Here is a 17,879-nt window from a genome sequence, read left to right on the forward strand (position 1 = left end):
CTACTGTACAGTTGTCTTTTTCTAATAGACTTCTGGAGACATAAAACACAAGACTGCATGACAGTGCTGTCCACTAAAAACAGGAAGCAATTTACCTTTAGTGGGTGCCAGCAGCTGCCAACTCCATATAAATGACTGACCTGTGGGTAAACCTCATGTTGATATAAAGCATATAATGACAGACACTTCCACAATCTCTTCAACAACAGCAAGATCAGAATCACTAATCCTAGCGTTGCGTTCCTCAAAACATGTTTAGATCACCACAAAACCAGTAAAACCATTTTCTGAACAAGAATGTGCATTTGTTAAAACAGTCCTGTGATGAAGTTTTTGTACTGCTTTTGATTAATGGTGGAACATCACTAGAGTTTTACAAATAGTCTTCACAAGGTCAGAAACTGTCTTTCTCTCTGTGCTGTGGATACAAATGGAGATATAGAGGCCACTTTGGCTCTGTGTACTTTGGTCATGTCTTAAAGTGACAGTATGAAATAACTGGCTGTCAAGACATGACAGATATTATTAAGCAATCGCCTGAGTGAGTAGAACGAATGTGTTTAACTTTAGCATAGCTTTCGTAGCACAAATAAATTCGTGTGTAAAATCACGTGTGCCAGCCTAACAACCTCTCAGCCAGCTTAAAACGAACTAGCAGACATGTGGGGAATAAACACGACATAAACAAAGAACCTCAGCTTAACGTTACCTAAATCATAGTTGGCGTGTAATTAAGTACCAAACTGCACAGCCAAACACGATCAATAACAAATGCAATTCGATCAACAGCTTTAACCATTAGATTGAATCATCCAGGGTTGACTGGAGGGTAGAAATATGTTCTTGCTGTCCCTTCTATCAGCGGTTGAATTTTCAAGGCCTGACTAGTGACTACGGATTCCGCTCTCTTAAATCACGCCGTTCTGGCACCATCTAGTGAACAAGAGCGTGTACTACACTACTTTATCCTGCTCCATTCCCAGTGTACTAGCAATAGAATGTTTGAAGAAATTATAATAACGGCTAGAGCTCTCTTCTATCACGACAATACGACATTTTATTGGACATTTGTGGCAAAAAGTAAAAACAATGAAACACATTTTTCTGTATTGAGATTTCAATATTAAGCATCAAAACTGCTAGGAATTATTTAACACAAACAACGACAACAACAATAATAGACTATTAATTAAAATAGTAATGAAGATATACTATTAATTATTAGTAATACTTTAACATTTCTTTAATTAATATAAAAACCGATGTAAATATCGATGATGGAAAGTCAGATTAAAAATGCTTCAGTCATTCTTTCACGTCATTACGTCACTCCGTCATCACGTGGTCCCAGACATTCTGCTCTAAGATATTTGCAGGTGCATATGGCTATTAAATATTTACGATTACATTTTAAAATAAGGATGCTTTTTTTTTTTTACTTCAAATGTTCCTACAATTAGCTCACTCATTATTTCGGACATGTCGGGAGGAGTTATTTCTCGGTTCTCGAGTTGTTGACTTCGGAACGAATCGTTCAGACCGGTTTTGTGAGTAGGTTTAACACTATGGTTTAACAGGTTTAGTGAAAAGATTCGACTCAAAAGTACGATTCGTTCACGAATCGGACTGCTCGTTAAGGCCTCAGGCCTTGTCGGTTCTAGGTTTAACAGGTTCAGTAATTAGATCAGACTCAAAATAACGATTCGTTCACGAACCGGACTGCCCGTTAGGGCCTGAGGCGATGTTTGAGCGCTTGTTGGTTCTACGTTTAACATGTTCAGTGAAAAGATTCGAGTCAAAAAAACGATTCGTTCACAAATCGAACTGGTGTGTGAGCTAAGTAACGCTTGTCGATTCTAGCGTATGAACGGTTTCATTTTTCCTTGGTAATTCATCTGAACTTTTCTTCTTTACTGCCCACGTGTTTGTTTTCGTAATTCTTTAATTACTTTAATTTGAACATCGATTTATGTCTAGGCATAAGTGAGAACTGGCATTTGAACAAAAATAAATAGCTAACACAGTCAAAGTTTGTATGTTCTTCTCACCTGTAACATCTGAAGAAGGATAATTGCAACATCAAGGCCTGCGAATCGTTTCTGTGCGAACTGAAGTGATAAACACCTCAGTATAAACATGTTTAAAGGAAAAACAGCGTGGTTCTCCTGCAGTGTTGAAAAGGATGTAACCAGCTTCTGGGGTGAGATAATGAGTATTTGGCTATTTATGCTATTAAAATAACTCATGTTAAGTAATTAAAGACTGTAATAATGAATAGAGGGTTTGCACTTACGTCACAATTTGGTCAGTTAGCCAGATAAGCAGCCATATTGGCGATACTCAGATGTAAACAACAGCATTGATTGCATGGTTAATGTACTACTGAATAGTTGTTCTGCTAATTTATGCTGTCTAAACCACAGGAAATTGTGTGGAAGCTGCTAAATCATACAGAGAAGGGCTGTGGAGAAGGGGCACAATATTTTGACAAACTTAAGTTAATAGGTGGTAAAGATACATACGAGCAGTATTAATTAAGATATTAGCCTAATATTTCACCCACCTGACCGGAAATTATAAGAACAAACACAAATGTTGTCAAGATTCTTGCTCTACCCTGGTTTCGCCAGCCACAAACCCCTTTTATTGCACTCTTCTCCTTGATTTGTTATAACTTTTAGCAGTCTAAAGTATTCCAAATGTTTTTCCTGGTCCGATCGATTACTACAGCCCAAAACATGACAATAACTGACCATTTTCAGCAGCAAAAATCCACAAAATATGCGAGTTTCATTCAGTTCAGTGACATTGTTTACATTCAGTGCCACCAATATGGCCGATTGATAACGCGTTGTGAAAACACTATATTTGGAAATACGTTATCTTATTATATCTTTAACTATTAAAATATGTGTTGGCTACATTATGAGTGTATGTTCTTTTAGTTTCTGAAGGTGGAGCTCTTTCTTCCTGGAAAACAGCAGATTACCTTTTCAGTGCTGATGCCTCTTCTGAAGACACTAAAAGGTATATTTTGTTTACTGTACATTTCTTATTTGAGGGTGACTTGGTTATACTACTAAATACTAAAGAAACCAGCCTATATAATGTACTCTAAATCTATACTGCACCCAAACCACAAAGTTTTACCTGATTACTTTATGTTTTAGGATATATGAAAGCGAGGACTACATAAAGGACAGAGCAACGGTTTTCCACAGCAATTTCCTGTCAGCATGTGAACCCCGCCAGAGTGTAAAATCTGTGCCTTTTGGCCTCTATGTTCTGCCACCCAACTCTGTCCAGAATGGTGAGATGTCCTGTGTAAACCATAAACATGTTATTATTTTTACTGACAAGTTCTAATGTAAAAATGAGTAGTTTTTGCATTTAATAATAGTAAATGCCTGAATATTGTTAAAAAAAATTTCTCTTTAGAAATTAGAGGTCAAATTGGAGGGTTCATTTGGGAAACAGATGACCAGGTAGGAGAACATGTTGACTGTTAAATCCATGTCATTTATTAACTTCTCAATCTATTAAAGGGATAGTTCACCCAAAAATGAAAATTCTGTTATTAATTACCCTCATGTTGTTCCAAACCCTGTGTTCGGAACACAAATTAAGATATTTTTGATCAAATCCGAGAGCTTTCGGACCCTCCATAGACAATAAAATAATCCATGTGACATCAGCGGTTCAACCGTAATTTTTAGAAGCCACAAGAATACTTTTTGTGCACAAAATAACGACTTTGTTCAACAGTTTTTCTCTGCATCACCCTAGCTCCATTTTGGAGAATATCATGACGCATGTGCATGCTTTCCTCTGTGCGGAAACAATGCATGCGCGTGGTGCTGCTGACATAGAACATGCATGCGCTGAGCATTGTTTACATTCAGAGGAAAGCAAGTGCATTGCTGCGTCCCAATTCGCATACTATCCGTCCTAAATAGTATTCGAAAATAGAATTAGTATGTCCCAAATCGTAGTATGTTTAAAAAAGTATTCCAAAGATTCCCGGATGGTCTACTACTTAACTTCGGAATTCGAAGTGCGGATCAATGCACACTCTAACGGCTAATATTGCCCACAACACATTGCGCGTTGAACGAGGATTCGATTAGAACTACAAACACGCATAAAAAGTGTTAAACTACAAACATGGAGAATATGTGCAACCAACGGACAGGTAGAGAAAGGGGTTTGAGTGATAAATAATCAATAAAAAAAATTTTTTAAAGGTTATCCGCGTTATATTTCATGTGCAGCAACATTATGAACTTTTATAATGATAGGTTTGGTCATTAACGTTTAAATGCATAATTATGCAAACACGAGCAGAGGTCTGGGCATGAAAGACTCGTGAAAGAACGTGCCTCTTCATTTCTCTCTAATACGGTAGGAAATTAAATTAAACGAAATGTAGATAATGTTAACTGTGATGATGGACAGGGCAGTTTAAACAGTGACAGGATTCAGGTAACTAAGCAACAGAGCGTCCGTTAAAGAAGCAGTTATTATGAAGTAGTATGTCCCAAAGCTTGCCTACTATTCTGCTACATACTCAAAAGTATGTACTTTTTCTTCACAAAAAGAGTACATACTTTTAGGGCATAGTATAAGTAGGCGAATTGGGACGCAGCACATGTGTCGTGATACTCTCCACAATGGCGGCAGACAGGATGAGAAGAATTGTTAAATAAAGTCGCTGTTTTTCTTTTCTTTGCACACAAAATGTATTCTCGTCGCTTCTAAAAGCTTCATAGCTTCAGTTGAACCACTGATGTCACATGGACTATTTTAACGATGTCCTTACTATTTTTCTGGACCTTGATCGTGGTAGAACCCTTGCTGTCTATGGAGGGTCAGAAAGCTCTCAGATTTTAAAAAATATCTTAATTTGTGTTCCAAACATGGCTTTGGAACAACATGAGGGTGATTAATTCATGACAGGATTTTCATTTTTGTGTGAACTTTCCCTTTAAAGGTAATGTGTGAAGAACATACTGAAGTGTCTGAAGACAGTCTGCCTGATGAGCCTGAAGATCAAGCAGGAAGAGAGAAAAACAGGTATGCATTAACTCAACATTTTTAATTTTTTTATTTATGTCTAAATTTTTTATAGATTTTCAGTATAATGCATAGATTTATTGTAGTCAATTTTTCCATATTGTTCCTGTTTACTATACAACTAAGGTCTAAATATTATTTTCATTACCGCAGCACTTTATCTTCATAAAAACATGGCTTAACCTCATGTTATCTTCATGTTCGTGTTATCTATTAGCCAGGACAATTACGAGACTGTTGCATCACCGAACAAAGTGTGTTCGTGTTGTGAGATGCGGCTGTATCCTGTTAACAACATGATCTCAGGTACTTATTGAACAAACAAAACCTGGACCCGAGTACTTTCATAAAACTAAGTTCATAATTCACATGTTCTCACATTTAGAAACTGTTTATTGTTCTGTCTCTTGTGCAGGATATGTTCACATTGACCAAATGAAGAAGTATTCAGGGGAACTTTATGATTTTCTTCCCTCTCTCCATGGCCATAGTGTTTCAAGATCTAATGATGTGACACCTCCTCATTGTCACATAAATGTAATGTAATATGCTTAACATAAGAAATGGATTCCTTATATTTTACGTGTTTCTTTGAGAAAAGTACTGAATGCAAATGGATCCTCATTTTCAGTCCCAGCTCATCTCCTATGAATCTGCTTCTTCAGACTTTTCCCAGTAATATGAAATCCAATCCCTGTATGTGAACAGAGAAATGACAGGTTACAGAGAGTAACAATAGTAATATCATCAAAGTGATGTACTGTGTCCCTGTTTATTTTCTGTTTATGTTTAATTACCTTCCAGTGAGGTGGTCTTTCTATTAAAGGATTTTCTCTGAGGTCAAGCTTTGTAATTCTGCTGAATCCAGGGATTAAGTAATCCTCCAGTGATCTGATGCTGTTAAATTGTACAGACAAGATCTGCAGATTTGCCATGTCTGGAAATAGGTATGATAACATTACCAGAACACAAAAATTGCATGCAAGCACCAACACCAAACAGGGATTTCGACCTAATAATCATTAGCAATAGTAATCAGAGTGAAAGAGTAACTGTTAGTCTTTTAAACATTAACAATGTATATCTAATAAGAGCAAAGTGACAGATTAAAGGTACAACAGCTTCTTGTAGCAAACTGTAGCCAGAAAAAAAAAAAACTAATGTTGATGCCATAACTAGTCATTTCATTAAAAGAAGAATTTCTAACCTGTTAGTGCAGTAGGGATGTGTGTAAAACAGTTCTTATCCAGGTTCATAAAGACCAGTGACTCTAAGTGATTAACATCTTCTGGGAGGTCTTGGAGTTTATTATCAGCCAAGTTTAACCACTGCAAACTGCTGAGGCCCCCAAATTGTGACGGCAGGTGTGTAATTTTGTTTTTATGGAGCCCAAGTTTCTCTAACATGCTGAGTTTACCAATAGATGATGGTATTGAGATGAGACCGCATCCTACAGCCCAGAGCTCTCTCAGCTGTTTCAGGTCACCTATTGCTTCTGGGAGAACAGATAATGGGTTGTGGTTTATGCCCAGGTAAGTCAGGTGTTTCAGGGATCCAATGTTGCCAGGAAGCATGGTCAGCTGGTTTCTATCCAGTATCAGTTCTTCAAGCTTTTCCAGATGCAGAATCTTACAGGGGATGCAAACAATGTTTTAGACAAGATTTCTGCTTACAGTGAACAATAATGTTAGATGTTAATTAATGGGTCATCCTACGGAATTGGTCCAAACTGCTGTCCCACAACTATAAACACATTTAAAAATCATTTAAGTATTCAAATCTCAGATGTTTACATTATCTATTGAAACCCACAATAATATTTAAAATATCAGTAAGCCTAATATGTAAAATCATCATTTATTGGGTACTTTCAATTGGGAGGTGGCTGTCCCAAACCCTAACCTCTAAATTTCAACTTATGAAAATGATATTTAATATTTTTTTTTCATTGTTGTTTTTAAAAGTATCTTTTTAATTCTTTAAAAATATATATTTATTTTATATTTTCTTTGTAAAGTATTAAAATTTATGTAAAAAAAAAAAGTTATGTCACTACCAAAACAGTGTATTTTTAGTCCATTAGCTAAGACTGATTTTAACTACACCACTACATTTATGATCAGGAAATCTTCATGTGTCTCTCATAGCTACATAGTGAGTAGATAGGCCCCGTCATTTTGAGGTAAATGTGTTCAAAAGTCTGAAAAATCTCTGTGTTACTTTAAGGATTACCACTATCGAACACCCTTTTCTGCAATTAAGCACACTTTTTTTGAAAGTTATTCCATAACATTTAGTTTTTATGTGTACCACTGTTCAGAACTGTGCTAGCTAACCATGTGTTGATTAGCATCTTTGAGCTAGCTTCAAAAGTATCTAAAATCTAACATTGATTTTTTTGGGTGTTGTTCTATAAATTTGTCATTGTTTCGGTAGTGACAAAAGGGGACACATAATCCTCATATTTGGGGAAAATAAACAAACTTTTAGCAGAGTTATTCAATTTCTTCGTTTTTTAGTATGCTTTAGTAGTGTTTTAATATGCAAGTTAAAAGTCTGTAATGTGATGTGGTCACTACCAAAGCATTATTGTCACTACCGAAACATGGGATGTTTTGTCAAAATTACTACTAAATTATATGAAAAACTATTGAATCCGTAACTGTAAACTCAGTATAATCAACTTTTTTGCCTTTTACAAAAAATGTATTCAAAATACAACAAATCTCCAGTTAAAATGATTTACCTCTGCAAAAATGTTAACAAAATAGCTGTGTATATATATATATATATATATATATATATATATATATATATATATATACACACACACACACAATGTAAGATGTAAGCAAAAAACTTATTACAAATTTGGGGAGAGGACAAATATACCAAAACTTTATGAAAATACAATGCAAGAATTAACTGCACATAAGAATGTTTACTAGAAATGTGTACCTTGGATATTATACAATTTGCAAACACACAAAAATTTTTTTTTTTTGAAAAATACACATTTTTTTCCAAGACGTTTCAAACTCTGACTTTGGACCAAATCATTAGGATGGCCCATATGTGATGTGTGCTGTGAATTCATTCACTTTCTGAGTAGCTGCTTTGAAAGCAAGAGTACATTTGAGAATATGGCTTACCTCGTCTGGTGGTAAAATGAGCTTATTGTTGTTCAGTAACAGTTTTTTCAATGTAACAAGTCTCGAAATTCCAGATGGCAAAACTACTAAATCCCGATGACTCATGTTTAGACTCTCCTGTCGTTTGTTAAGACATTCAAGTACGATATCATCCCCGTCCATTTTGATCTCATTTAACAAAAACACAAAAATTCACAAAAACAGACGGTAATGAATAAAGCTGGACGCGTCATCATCACCATGGTTACATGCAACTTCCGGCATAGTGATATTTATCGATTACTATATTAATGCAAGAAAGGTCGTTGGAGAATTTTTATTTGTTTATTCTATAAGGACAATGTTAAAATGCAGAAAGCAGTTACTGATTGCAGTTCTCTGTGTTATTTTGTACAGACTGCGCTTTAACTGCACAGCGCGCCGTTTTGATGTTCTTGAATGGCGTACCGGAAAACAGGAAGAAGTGGGATGGCCGTGAGGGACGTCAGTGCATATGAGCGAAAGCGCGCATGATCCGTACAGGAGCTGAATGAGTATATGTACTAGGAATACCTAGGTTTTCTAGAGTTTGGCTGTACGTGTATAAGAGAACAAAATGGAGAAAGACAATCTCACCCTCGTCCTGCACGCTAAAGGAGACCTCAGATTGGTATGACATTGTGCATTTTAGATTTAGACAGAAGATTTTGCAACCCTTGAATTTACGATTTATAAATGCAGATTTTCTATATCTTTAACAGGAACAGCGTCCCATTCCAGAACCAGGACCAAATGGTATATATTTATCACTTTTAGTAATATTTCCAAATGCATTGTTCAATATTTGTATTTTTTTCTGCCTTCTTTACTAAAGAGGTGTTACTTCAGATGCATTCTGTGGGCATCTGTGGATCAGACGTGCACTATTGGCAGAATGGCCGCATCGGCGACTATGTATTAAAACAGCCAATGGTATTGGGACATGAAGCCTCTGGTCGTGTGGTGAAAGTGGGCTCTGCTGTGACGCACCTCAAAGCAGGTTAGTTCTCTCTTTAGTTGGCTTAGTTTTTAATATTAAGTCAGTTACACTCAGATTAAGTGAGTTTTCATTCATTTTCTTTTGTATTCAACAGGGGACAGAGTTGCCATTGAGCCTGGAGTTCCTCGTGAAGTAGATGAGTACTTTAAATCTGGACACTACAATCTGTCTCCCAGCATATTTTTCTGTGCCACTCCTCCAGATGATGGAAACCTATGCAGATACTACAAACACAATGCAAACTTCTGCTACAAGTCAGATCACTATTACCGGATGGTTTACTGTATTTAATGAGAAAGCATTCATGTTGCTTTGATTTCTTTGCATAATAATCATGTATATACTTGTGTGTTTGCAGGCTTCCCGATAATGTGACTTATGAGGAGGGAGCACTGATCGAACCCCTGTCAGTGGGAATTCATGCCTGCAAGAGGGCAGGAGTCTCTCTTGGAAGCTCAGTGTTTGTCTGCGGTGCAGGTCAGTGCTCTACAATGATAGATCTTTATGGAACTGTTACACATTAACTAGCCAATCAGCATAATGACCTCTGACTTCTTGGCCACTGCTACTTTTGTGTAGTGTTCCAGGACTGTAATACAACTGTTGCTTATTAAGCTAATATCGCATTTGTATAACATCACTTTTGGAATGTGTGACTGGTTATACAGTTTAAGTCAAAAGTTTACATACCTTGCTGAATCTGCAAAATGTTAATTATGTTAATTATTTTCCAAAATAAGAAGGATTATACAAAATGCATGTTTTTTTTATATTGTACTGACCTGAATAAGATATTTCACATAAAAAAGTTCAGTTGTTCTCAGTGTAAAAAGATGGATCTCAAAATGTTAATGTCTTTTATGTGAAATACCTTATTCAGGTCAATACTAAATAAAAAATAACATGCATTTTGTATTGTATGATCCCTCTTATTTTGGTCAATTTAGCAAGGTGTATGCAAACTTTTGACTTAAACAGTAGCTAAAAATAGACTATGTTTGTTTTTATCAACATAGGACCAATTGGGCTGGTGTCCTTGTTGGCGGCCAAAGCCATGGGTGCTTCCCAAGTAATAATAAGCGGTAATGTATATATTCAGTATGTATAAAAGGGAATTATATATGTATAAATTGCATAAATAAAGTCTATTTTTTAATCTGTATTTGTAGACTTGTCCTCTGATCGGCTTGCCAAGGCTAAAGAGATGGGGGCAGACTTCCTGCTTCATGTGAAGAAAGAGGACGGACCAAAGGACATGGCCAAAAAAGTGGAGGGAATGCTGGGTTGCATGCCTCAAATCAGCATAGAATGCACTGGAGTGCAGAGCAGCATTCAGACAGCCATCTATGTGAGTTTAATGACAAAAACAAAGTCATACTGCAGAAAGTTTTCGTGCTAAAATCATAAATCATACTTGAATGGTGTTTTTGTCCAGGCTACTCATTCTGGAGGAGTGGTGGTGCTGGTTGGGCTTGGTTCCGAGATGACCACCGTGCCTCTTCTCAACGCATCTGTCAGAGAAGTTGACATCAGAGGTGTATTCCGCTACTGTAATACGTAAGTAGATTTGTTTTAGTATGTACAATGTTTATGTACATTTCAAAATAAAAGTTTATTCCATTACACACTTATTGATCATATTCCTTTTTTGTTTTTTCCCAGCTGGCCGGTAGCTATTTCTATGTTGGCGTCCAAGAAGTTGAACGTCAAGCCCCTGGTCACCCACCGTTTCCCACTGGAGCAGGCTGCGCAGGCCTTTGAAACCACCCACCAGGGTCTTGGGGTTAAAGTCATGTTAAAATGTGACAAGAATGACCAAAACCCATGAGATTGACTCTTAGACCTGATTATTGCCTAGCTACAGTCACTTGAATACATTTGCTTAATCCAGCTGATTTAAAAAGTAACATTACCATGTGATCTCAGGTACAGCAGTTACAGGAATTCAGTGATTCTTTTTCACAGTGGATGTAATTATTTATCATCTCAATTGCATTAATGTAGCAGTTTACTCTAGCAAAGTGTTTATAAACAAACCTCTTGTTATTATATAATCATGAAAATGAGTATTAAATGCAATTTTATGCAACATTGTCAGAGTGCAGTTTTTAATGTAATGATATAATAATAACTGGCCTTTTTTACTATTTACAATTTACTTATCTTAACACTGAACCAAAGATTCATGATACAAAGATACTTTTGATCGATTTGATTTCAATGACCTGAGAAAATAGGACGATTTGTTCTGCCAAAAAGTAGCATCGGTGTGTGAGGGAAAGCGTTTGTGCTCAAGACAGAACCAAATTATTATGAGAATGGACCCTACTGAACAGCCATTCTGTATGTGTGAGTGAAGAAAAGACAGCCTCTCTGTGGTTCTGCACTCTAAAGGAAATCTCAGGCTGGTATGATATTTAATTCTTTTTTTTAGTTTGAATGCATTGCATTTGTAATTTATAATTGCATGTTTTGATGAGCCGAAGAAACTTCTATAAAAAACATTAAAGATCTTACTTTTCAAAAAATGTTGACTGGAGGTGTATAATGAGAGAGGCCATGGCACATTAATTCTATGAATTTTAATCATAATCCTGATAACTTGACCCACGAGGAGGGAGCCCTGATTCAACCCCTCTCAGTAGGCAGAAGGGCAGGAGTCACTCTTGAAAGCTCAGTGTTTGTCTCCAGTGCAGGTCAGTGGTGTGTAATGATTGCACGTGTTTATGCATCTGTTACACATTAACAAGCCAATCAGTGTAATGACCTCTGACTACATGGCCACTGCTACTTAGTGTGTTAGGAAAGTAAAACAGCTGATGTTTATTAATTTATTATCACTTGATAATATGCTATATTTTCAGAATGCTATCTGTGTAACACGACTTCTGGGATATGTGACTGATTCTAGCAAAAAATAAAAATTATTATATATATTTTTTTTTATCAACATGGGACCAATTGGACTAGTGTCTTTATTGGTGACCAAAACAATGGGTGCTTCACAAGTGCTGATAAGTGGTAATGTATATATTCAGTATGTATAAAAGGGAATTATGTTTGTATAAATTGTGTATATGAATGAAGTGTGTTTTTTAGCTGTATTTGTAGACTTGTCCTCTGGTCGGCTTGCCAAGGCTAAAGAGATGGGGGCAGACTTCCTGCTTCATGTGAAGAAAGAGGATGAACCAAAGTGGAGGGAATGCTGGGTTGCATGCCGCAAATCAGCATAGAATGCACTGGAGTGCAGAGCAGCATTCAGACAGCCATCTATGTGAGTTTAATGACAAAAACAAAATCATACTGCAGAAAGTATTCGTGCTGAAATCATAGATAATACTTAAACCTTGTTTTTGTGCTAATGATGGTGTTTTTGTCTAGGTTACTCATTCTGGAGGAGTTGTGGTGCTGGTTGAGTTTGGTGCTCAGAAAACCACCATGCCTCTTCTCAGTGCATCTGTCAGAGAAGTTGACATCAGAGGTGTATTCCACTACTGTAATACGTAAGTCTGGAAATTCACATACAGTTGAAGTCAAAAGTTTACATACACCTTAAAGAATCTGCAAAATGTTAATTATTTTACCAAAATAAGAGGGATCCTACAAAATGCATGTAATTTTTTATTTAGTACTGACCTGAATAAGATTTTTCACTTAAAGGACATTTACATATAGTCCACAAGAGAAAATGATAGTTCAATTTATAACCCTGTTCAAAAAGTTTACATACACTTGACTCTTAATTCTGTGTTGTTTAGAGATAGTTGTTCATGAGTCCCTTGTTTGTCCTGAGCAGTTAAACTGCCTGCTGTTCTTCAGAAAAATCCTTCAGGTCTCACAAGTTCTTTGGCTTTTCTGCATTTTTGTGTATTTAAACCTTTTCCAACAATGACTGTATGATTTTTAGGTCCATCTTTTCACACTGAGGACAACTGAGAGACTCATATGCAACTATTACAGAAGATCCAAACACTCACTGATGCTTCAGAAGGAAAAATGATGCTTTTTTTGGAATTTAAAGATGAGGGTAAATTTAACTTATTTTGTCTTCTGGGGAACATGTAAGAATCTTCTGTAGCTTCTGAAGGGCAGTACTAAATGAAAAAAAAAAGTTGATATTTAAGCAAAATAACAAAAATGTAGCTACACATCCTCATTCCATTCAAAAGCTTTCACCCCCTGGCTCTTAATGCATCGTTTTTCCATCTGGAGCATCGGTAAGCATTTGAACCTTCTGTAATAGTTGCATGTGAGTCCCTCAGTTGTCCTCAGTGTGAAAAGATGGATCTCAAAATCATACAGTCATTGTTGGAAAAGGTTTAAATACACAAAAATGCAGAAAAGCCAAAGAATTTGTGAGACCTAAAGGACTTTTCTGAAGAACAGTGAGCAGTTGAACTGTTCAGGACAAATAAGGGACTCATGAACAACTACCACTAAACAAAAAACACAGCTGTCAATCATTTAGGTAACAAAACGGTATTAAGAATCAAGTGTATGTAAACTTTTGAACGGGGTCAATTTTATAAATTCAACTATTTTCTCTTGTGGACTATATGTAAACTATATGTAAAACGTTAACATTTAGCAGATTCTGCAAGGTGTATGTTAACTTTTGACTTAAACTGTACAACTTTACAAAGATTATATGTATGCATGAAACTATTTCTAAGAAGCTGAATGTCAAGCCCCTGGTCACCCACTGATTCCCACTGGAGCAGGCTGCGGAGGCCTTTGAGAAGTCACGGCAGGGGCTTGCCGTTAAAGTCATGTTAAAATGTGATAAGAATGACCAAAACCCATGAGATCTGTTTTAGGAATACAGCAGTTCTGATATTTTGAAACTCTAATAATAGATGGGCATGTTTTTGTTCCTTTGTTTTATACTTAAACGTTCGTGAAAAGGTTGTAGTGTATTTTAATATCCTCTAGGGGGTGCAGTGATCCTCAAAATTGGTGGAGGATTATTAAACTCACACACTCTTTAACAAATAGCCTGTCTCGCAATCTTGCTATAAAGCTTGGCAATGTCCCTCTCATCTCTGCGTAGATCAGATAAAGGAGTTTCATTATTAGCTGTTTTTCTTTTTCTTTTCTTGACTATGTCAATGTCTGAGAAATGTGAGCTGGCTGAACTGATTTCCAACTGTGAGACTCAAATCTGTGCTCGTTAGGTCCGTAATATGAGGCGAGGGAGCTATTTTAAAGTTTGGAAGCTGGCCACTGTTAGAAGTGGTTGGCATGGATATGGATTTTGTATGACCCACTCAGGCTTCCAGCAATCCTTTAGTTCCCAAATGTGACCCTGGACCACAAAATCAGTCTTAAGTAGCATGGGTATATTTGTGGCAATATCCCAAAACACATTGTATGGGTAAAAATGATCGATTTTTTTATGCCAAAAATCATTAGAATATTAAGTAAACATCATGCTCCAGGAAGATATTGTGTAAATATATCAAAACTTAATTTTCTAATAGTAATATGCATTGCTAAGAACTCGGACAACTTGAAAGGCGATTTTCTCAATATTTTGATATTTTTGCACCCTCAGATTCCAGATTTTCGAATAGTTGTGTCTCAGCCAAATATTGTCAAAATTATCAATGGAAAGCTTATTCAATCAGTTTTCAGATCTATAAATTTCCAAAACAACGACCCTTATGACTGGTTTTGTGGTCCAGGGTCACAAATAAACCAAGAGAATCAAAGTTAACACAACATGAAGGGCTTATGTTACACTTTATTGTTATTTAGCCATGGTGTCATTTTAAGATGCATGCAGACAGGTATTCATGTATTATTAGTTGTTTCATGTCTCTTTTTTCTTTTTCAAAAGCTTTCTTACTCGGCGGTAAGGCTTTTGGTCACAGTGTCTTCTTATTTTCTCCAAGGCCAAAGCCTGACAAAGATAAAATGAGACTAACAGTGATTCCTACGTGGACACAGTACTAAACAAGGTAAACGTTTATGTACAGACATTCTAATACTGCTTAAGGAAGTGGACGCACTATTAACAACACTATTACATTCACCACTGACTCGAATGAGTTGCAGCTGGGCATACACAAAAAAAGCACACGTAAAAAATAAACTCTTAAATTTCATACAATGTTTTTGTGTTCGAAACAAACTTCATTTACAGCATGGCAAGAGAACGTTTTTTTGATTATTACAGCATGGGAGAAGTCCAGAAATTGTGTACATACGGTATTTTACAAAAGATTCACTTGCTTGTGTGTAAAAAACTACTCTCAAAATTTGCTCCTTAATGCCCACTAGATGACATTTATCCGTTGATGAAGGCTGGCGAAAGCTGTGAAACGATTCTCCTCTGTTCATAAAGTCTGTTGCAAAGTTCACTGTACGATGAGTATGTACTTATTGAGCATATTTGAACAAATGGTCATGCCACGTAATTATTTGCTGTAGTAAATTCAGTTATTTGTATGTAAGGGAACGTGTACTGGTTTAGTGTGCATTTGATTTGAATAAATGTCAAATTCAACTGAACAACTGAAATGGATCAAGTGTAATATCCAATAACTTACGTTACGTTATGTCAGAACATTCTGGAATGGTCGCTAGGCGGGATGTTTTGGGCTTCTCCTGTCTGGACTTCTCACTCTGGCTTTTCCATTCCTTTCTGATATTGATATAACGATTACATATTTACAAAACAAACTTGCATCTCCAACAACGTCCACACGTACATAACTGTAAATAAATTAAAGAGTAGCGTCAAAATCGAATGTTCCTCAGGAGGAAAAGGACTTGAGATGCATCGACTCCATCTTCTTTATCATCTGACTTATGCACACACCCAAGAGCAGACATGACAAATCAAAAAAATCCACACTATGCAGAAATGACACACCATATCTCTTAAGTAACGTTAGCAGACAGCAAGAGTGATGGGAGTTATTTTTGGTGAAGATAAAAGGAGAACGGTGACTGCTGCATTCTGACATTTCCCAGTGCCCAGGGTTGTGTATCTCGGCTGAAGTCCACCTCGGATCATATATACATGGGCGTCTCCTGACCGGTTAAGAGTCTAAACATGGCGGCTGGCATAGTCTTCATGTGGATCTGTTTCGGGAAAACCAAAGAGCTCTTTTTACTTAAAAGCACTGATAGCATTATTATACTATATATTATTCCACTAAACACTAAATATTATTCTACTAACATTATTTAATATATCTTGTAACGAACTACTGTTTGAAAGTTTGGTGTCAATAGGATTTTTTGTTTAAGTATTAATACTTTTATTTAGCAAGGATGTTTTAAATCGATAAAAAAAAGACTTTCAATAAAGACTTTCATAATATTACCAAATAAAATTTTATTTAGTTCTGTTGACCTTTCAATCCATCAAAGAATCCCAAATCACGATTTCAACAAAAAATAGTAAGCAGCACAACTTTAAACACCAAATTAAACACCATACTACAATGATTTCTGAAGTGACCATTTGACACTTAAGACTAGAGTTATGACTAGAGCCCTATGATTTCCGCAATGTGGAAAATGTGGATGGAATCGCGGACGCCAGTCATAAAAATGGATTTACTTTTTAATGCAGAATGTCACAGATTTTGTCAAGTTTTGGATGAATAAATCAAAAGTATCCTGCAATCTCGCATGTTCTGCGTGGCTCTGTGTGAATGAATGGCACAGACGCACTGTTTCGTTTACTACACACATAAAATTACTAAAGTGCACATTGCTGCTCATGGTGTTTTCAGCCTCTATGGAAGGCCAAATAGTTCAGAGACAGGAATTTTAACATGTCAGCAACATGTATTATACGCATATTTCGTGTTTGTGCATTAACACATTTTTCCACGTGTAAACAATTTTACATGTTGTTGACGTGTTAAAATTCACTTTTTTTAACCATTTGGCCTTCCATAAGTCTCTGCCGCCTCAAAATGAACACACAAACATAATCTCTAGAACTGCTCTGAGAGTCACGTTTCTTTTGAGAAAAACTGTCGTCATATATACAAACAGAAAGGTCTTCACAGCAACCCATCAAAATAAAAGTTTGGTTTAACTTGAAAAAACTGTCTAAAATATATACCTCATGTAAGGATAGTACTATTACTACCAATAATGAAACTATTCTTAAAACATTATTTTTTAAAGGATATTAACAAGATAAAATATTTACCAGAAAAATGTAAATACACAAAACTGTGTTTCTGAATAAATACTTAAAAAAAATAATAAAAATTTTTTTTTTCATAAAATTAATTAATTAGAGATGCTTTTGATTATTCAAATAGAATAAAACCATTAAAATGGAAGCCAGAAAATGAAAGGAAAACATACAATTTGGTAAAAATAAAACCTAATTTAAAAAAAAAAGTATTTTATAGAACCTTAAAGATGTCATTTTTATTAAACATTTAATAAATTGCTGTTGAATTGTGTAAGTTTCATGAGTTTGATTAATTAGACATGCTTTTTGATTAATATTTAACCATTAAAACAGAGTCTAGAAAAATTTCAACGGAAGAAAACTGAATCCAGGAAAATTAAAACAGAAAAAATTTAATTTGGGGAAAAATAAAACGGATTATTTATAATAAAACGAAAAATTTAAATGGAAGAAAATGGAATCCAGAAAA

The 17,879-nt window shown here is 35.8% G+C and overlaps 4 protein-coding genes and 1 pseudogene across 8 annotated transcripts in view; 3 read left to right on the forward strand and 2 right to left on the reverse strand.

The window, feature by feature from the left end:
- The first annotated feature begins 2,136 nt into the window (after positions 1-2,136).
- terb2 (telomere repeat binding bouquet formation protein 2) lies at positions 2,137-5,619 on the forward strand. The gene is made up of 7 exons (XM_073836198.1): positions 2,137-2,200; positions 2,946-3,027; positions 3,171-3,310; positions 3,439-3,485; positions 4,991-5,073; positions 5,291-5,379; positions 5,489-5,619. Exons 1-7 carry the CDS (start codon positions 2,137-2,139, stop codon positions 5,617-5,619), a joined length of 636 nt encoding a protein of 211 aa, XP_073692299.1.
- On the reverse strand, positions 5,404-8,641 carry LOC141331210 (uncharacterized). Its single transcript, XM_073836197.1, has 4 exons — positions 8,226-8,641; positions 6,281-6,701; positions 5,871-6,010; positions 5,404-5,767 (listed from the first exon to the last, which is right to left on the reverse strand). The coding sequence occupies exons 1-4, from the start codon at positions 8,385-8,387 to the stop codon at positions 5,735-5,737; spliced, it is 756 nt and encodes a 251-aa protein (XP_073692298.1). The 5' UTR covers positions 8,388-8,641; the 3' UTR covers positions 5,404-5,734.
- An 88-nt stretch (positions 8,642-8,729) lies between these two features.
- Positions 8,730-11,337, forward strand: sord (sorbitol dehydrogenase). Its single transcript, XM_073836196.1, has 9 exons — positions 8,730-8,874; positions 8,966-8,999; positions 9,079-9,243; positions 9,338-9,497; positions 9,602-9,720; positions 10,260-10,325; positions 10,413-10,591; positions 10,679-10,800; positions 10,906-11,337. The coding sequence occupies exons 1-9, from the start codon at positions 8,821-8,823 to the stop codon at positions 11,069-11,071; spliced, it is 1,065 nt and encodes a 354-aa protein (XP_073692297.1). The 5' UTR covers positions 8,730-8,820; the 3' UTR covers positions 11,072-11,337.
- Positions 11,338-11,809: 472 nt separating this feature from the next.
- Positions 11,810-14,048, forward strand: LOC141331211 (sorbitol dehydrogenase-like; annotated as a pseudogene).
- Positions 14,049-14,968: 920 nt separating this feature from the next.
- The window catches only part of apba2b (amyloid beta (A4) precursor protein-binding, family A, member 2b), a 113,829-nt gene continuing 110,918 nt past the window's right edge, over positions 14,969-17,879 (reverse strand). For all 5 annotated transcript variants that reach the window (XM_073836195.1, XM_073836191.1, XM_073836194.1 and 2 more), the window contains one exon: positions 14,969-16,332. In XM_073836195.1, the coding sequence (XP_073692296.1) occupies positions 16,261-16,332 (72 nt within the window). In that variant the 3' untranslated portion in view covers positions 14,969-16,260. The remainder of the gene's footprint in view (positions 16,333-17,879) is intronic.

Source organism: Garra rufa, chromosome 3, assembly GCF_049309525.1.
Source record: "Garra rufa chromosome 3, GarRuf1.0, whole genome shotgun sequence".
NCBI lineage: Eukaryota > Metazoa > Chordata > Actinopteri > Cypriniformes > Cyprinidae > Garra > Garra rufa.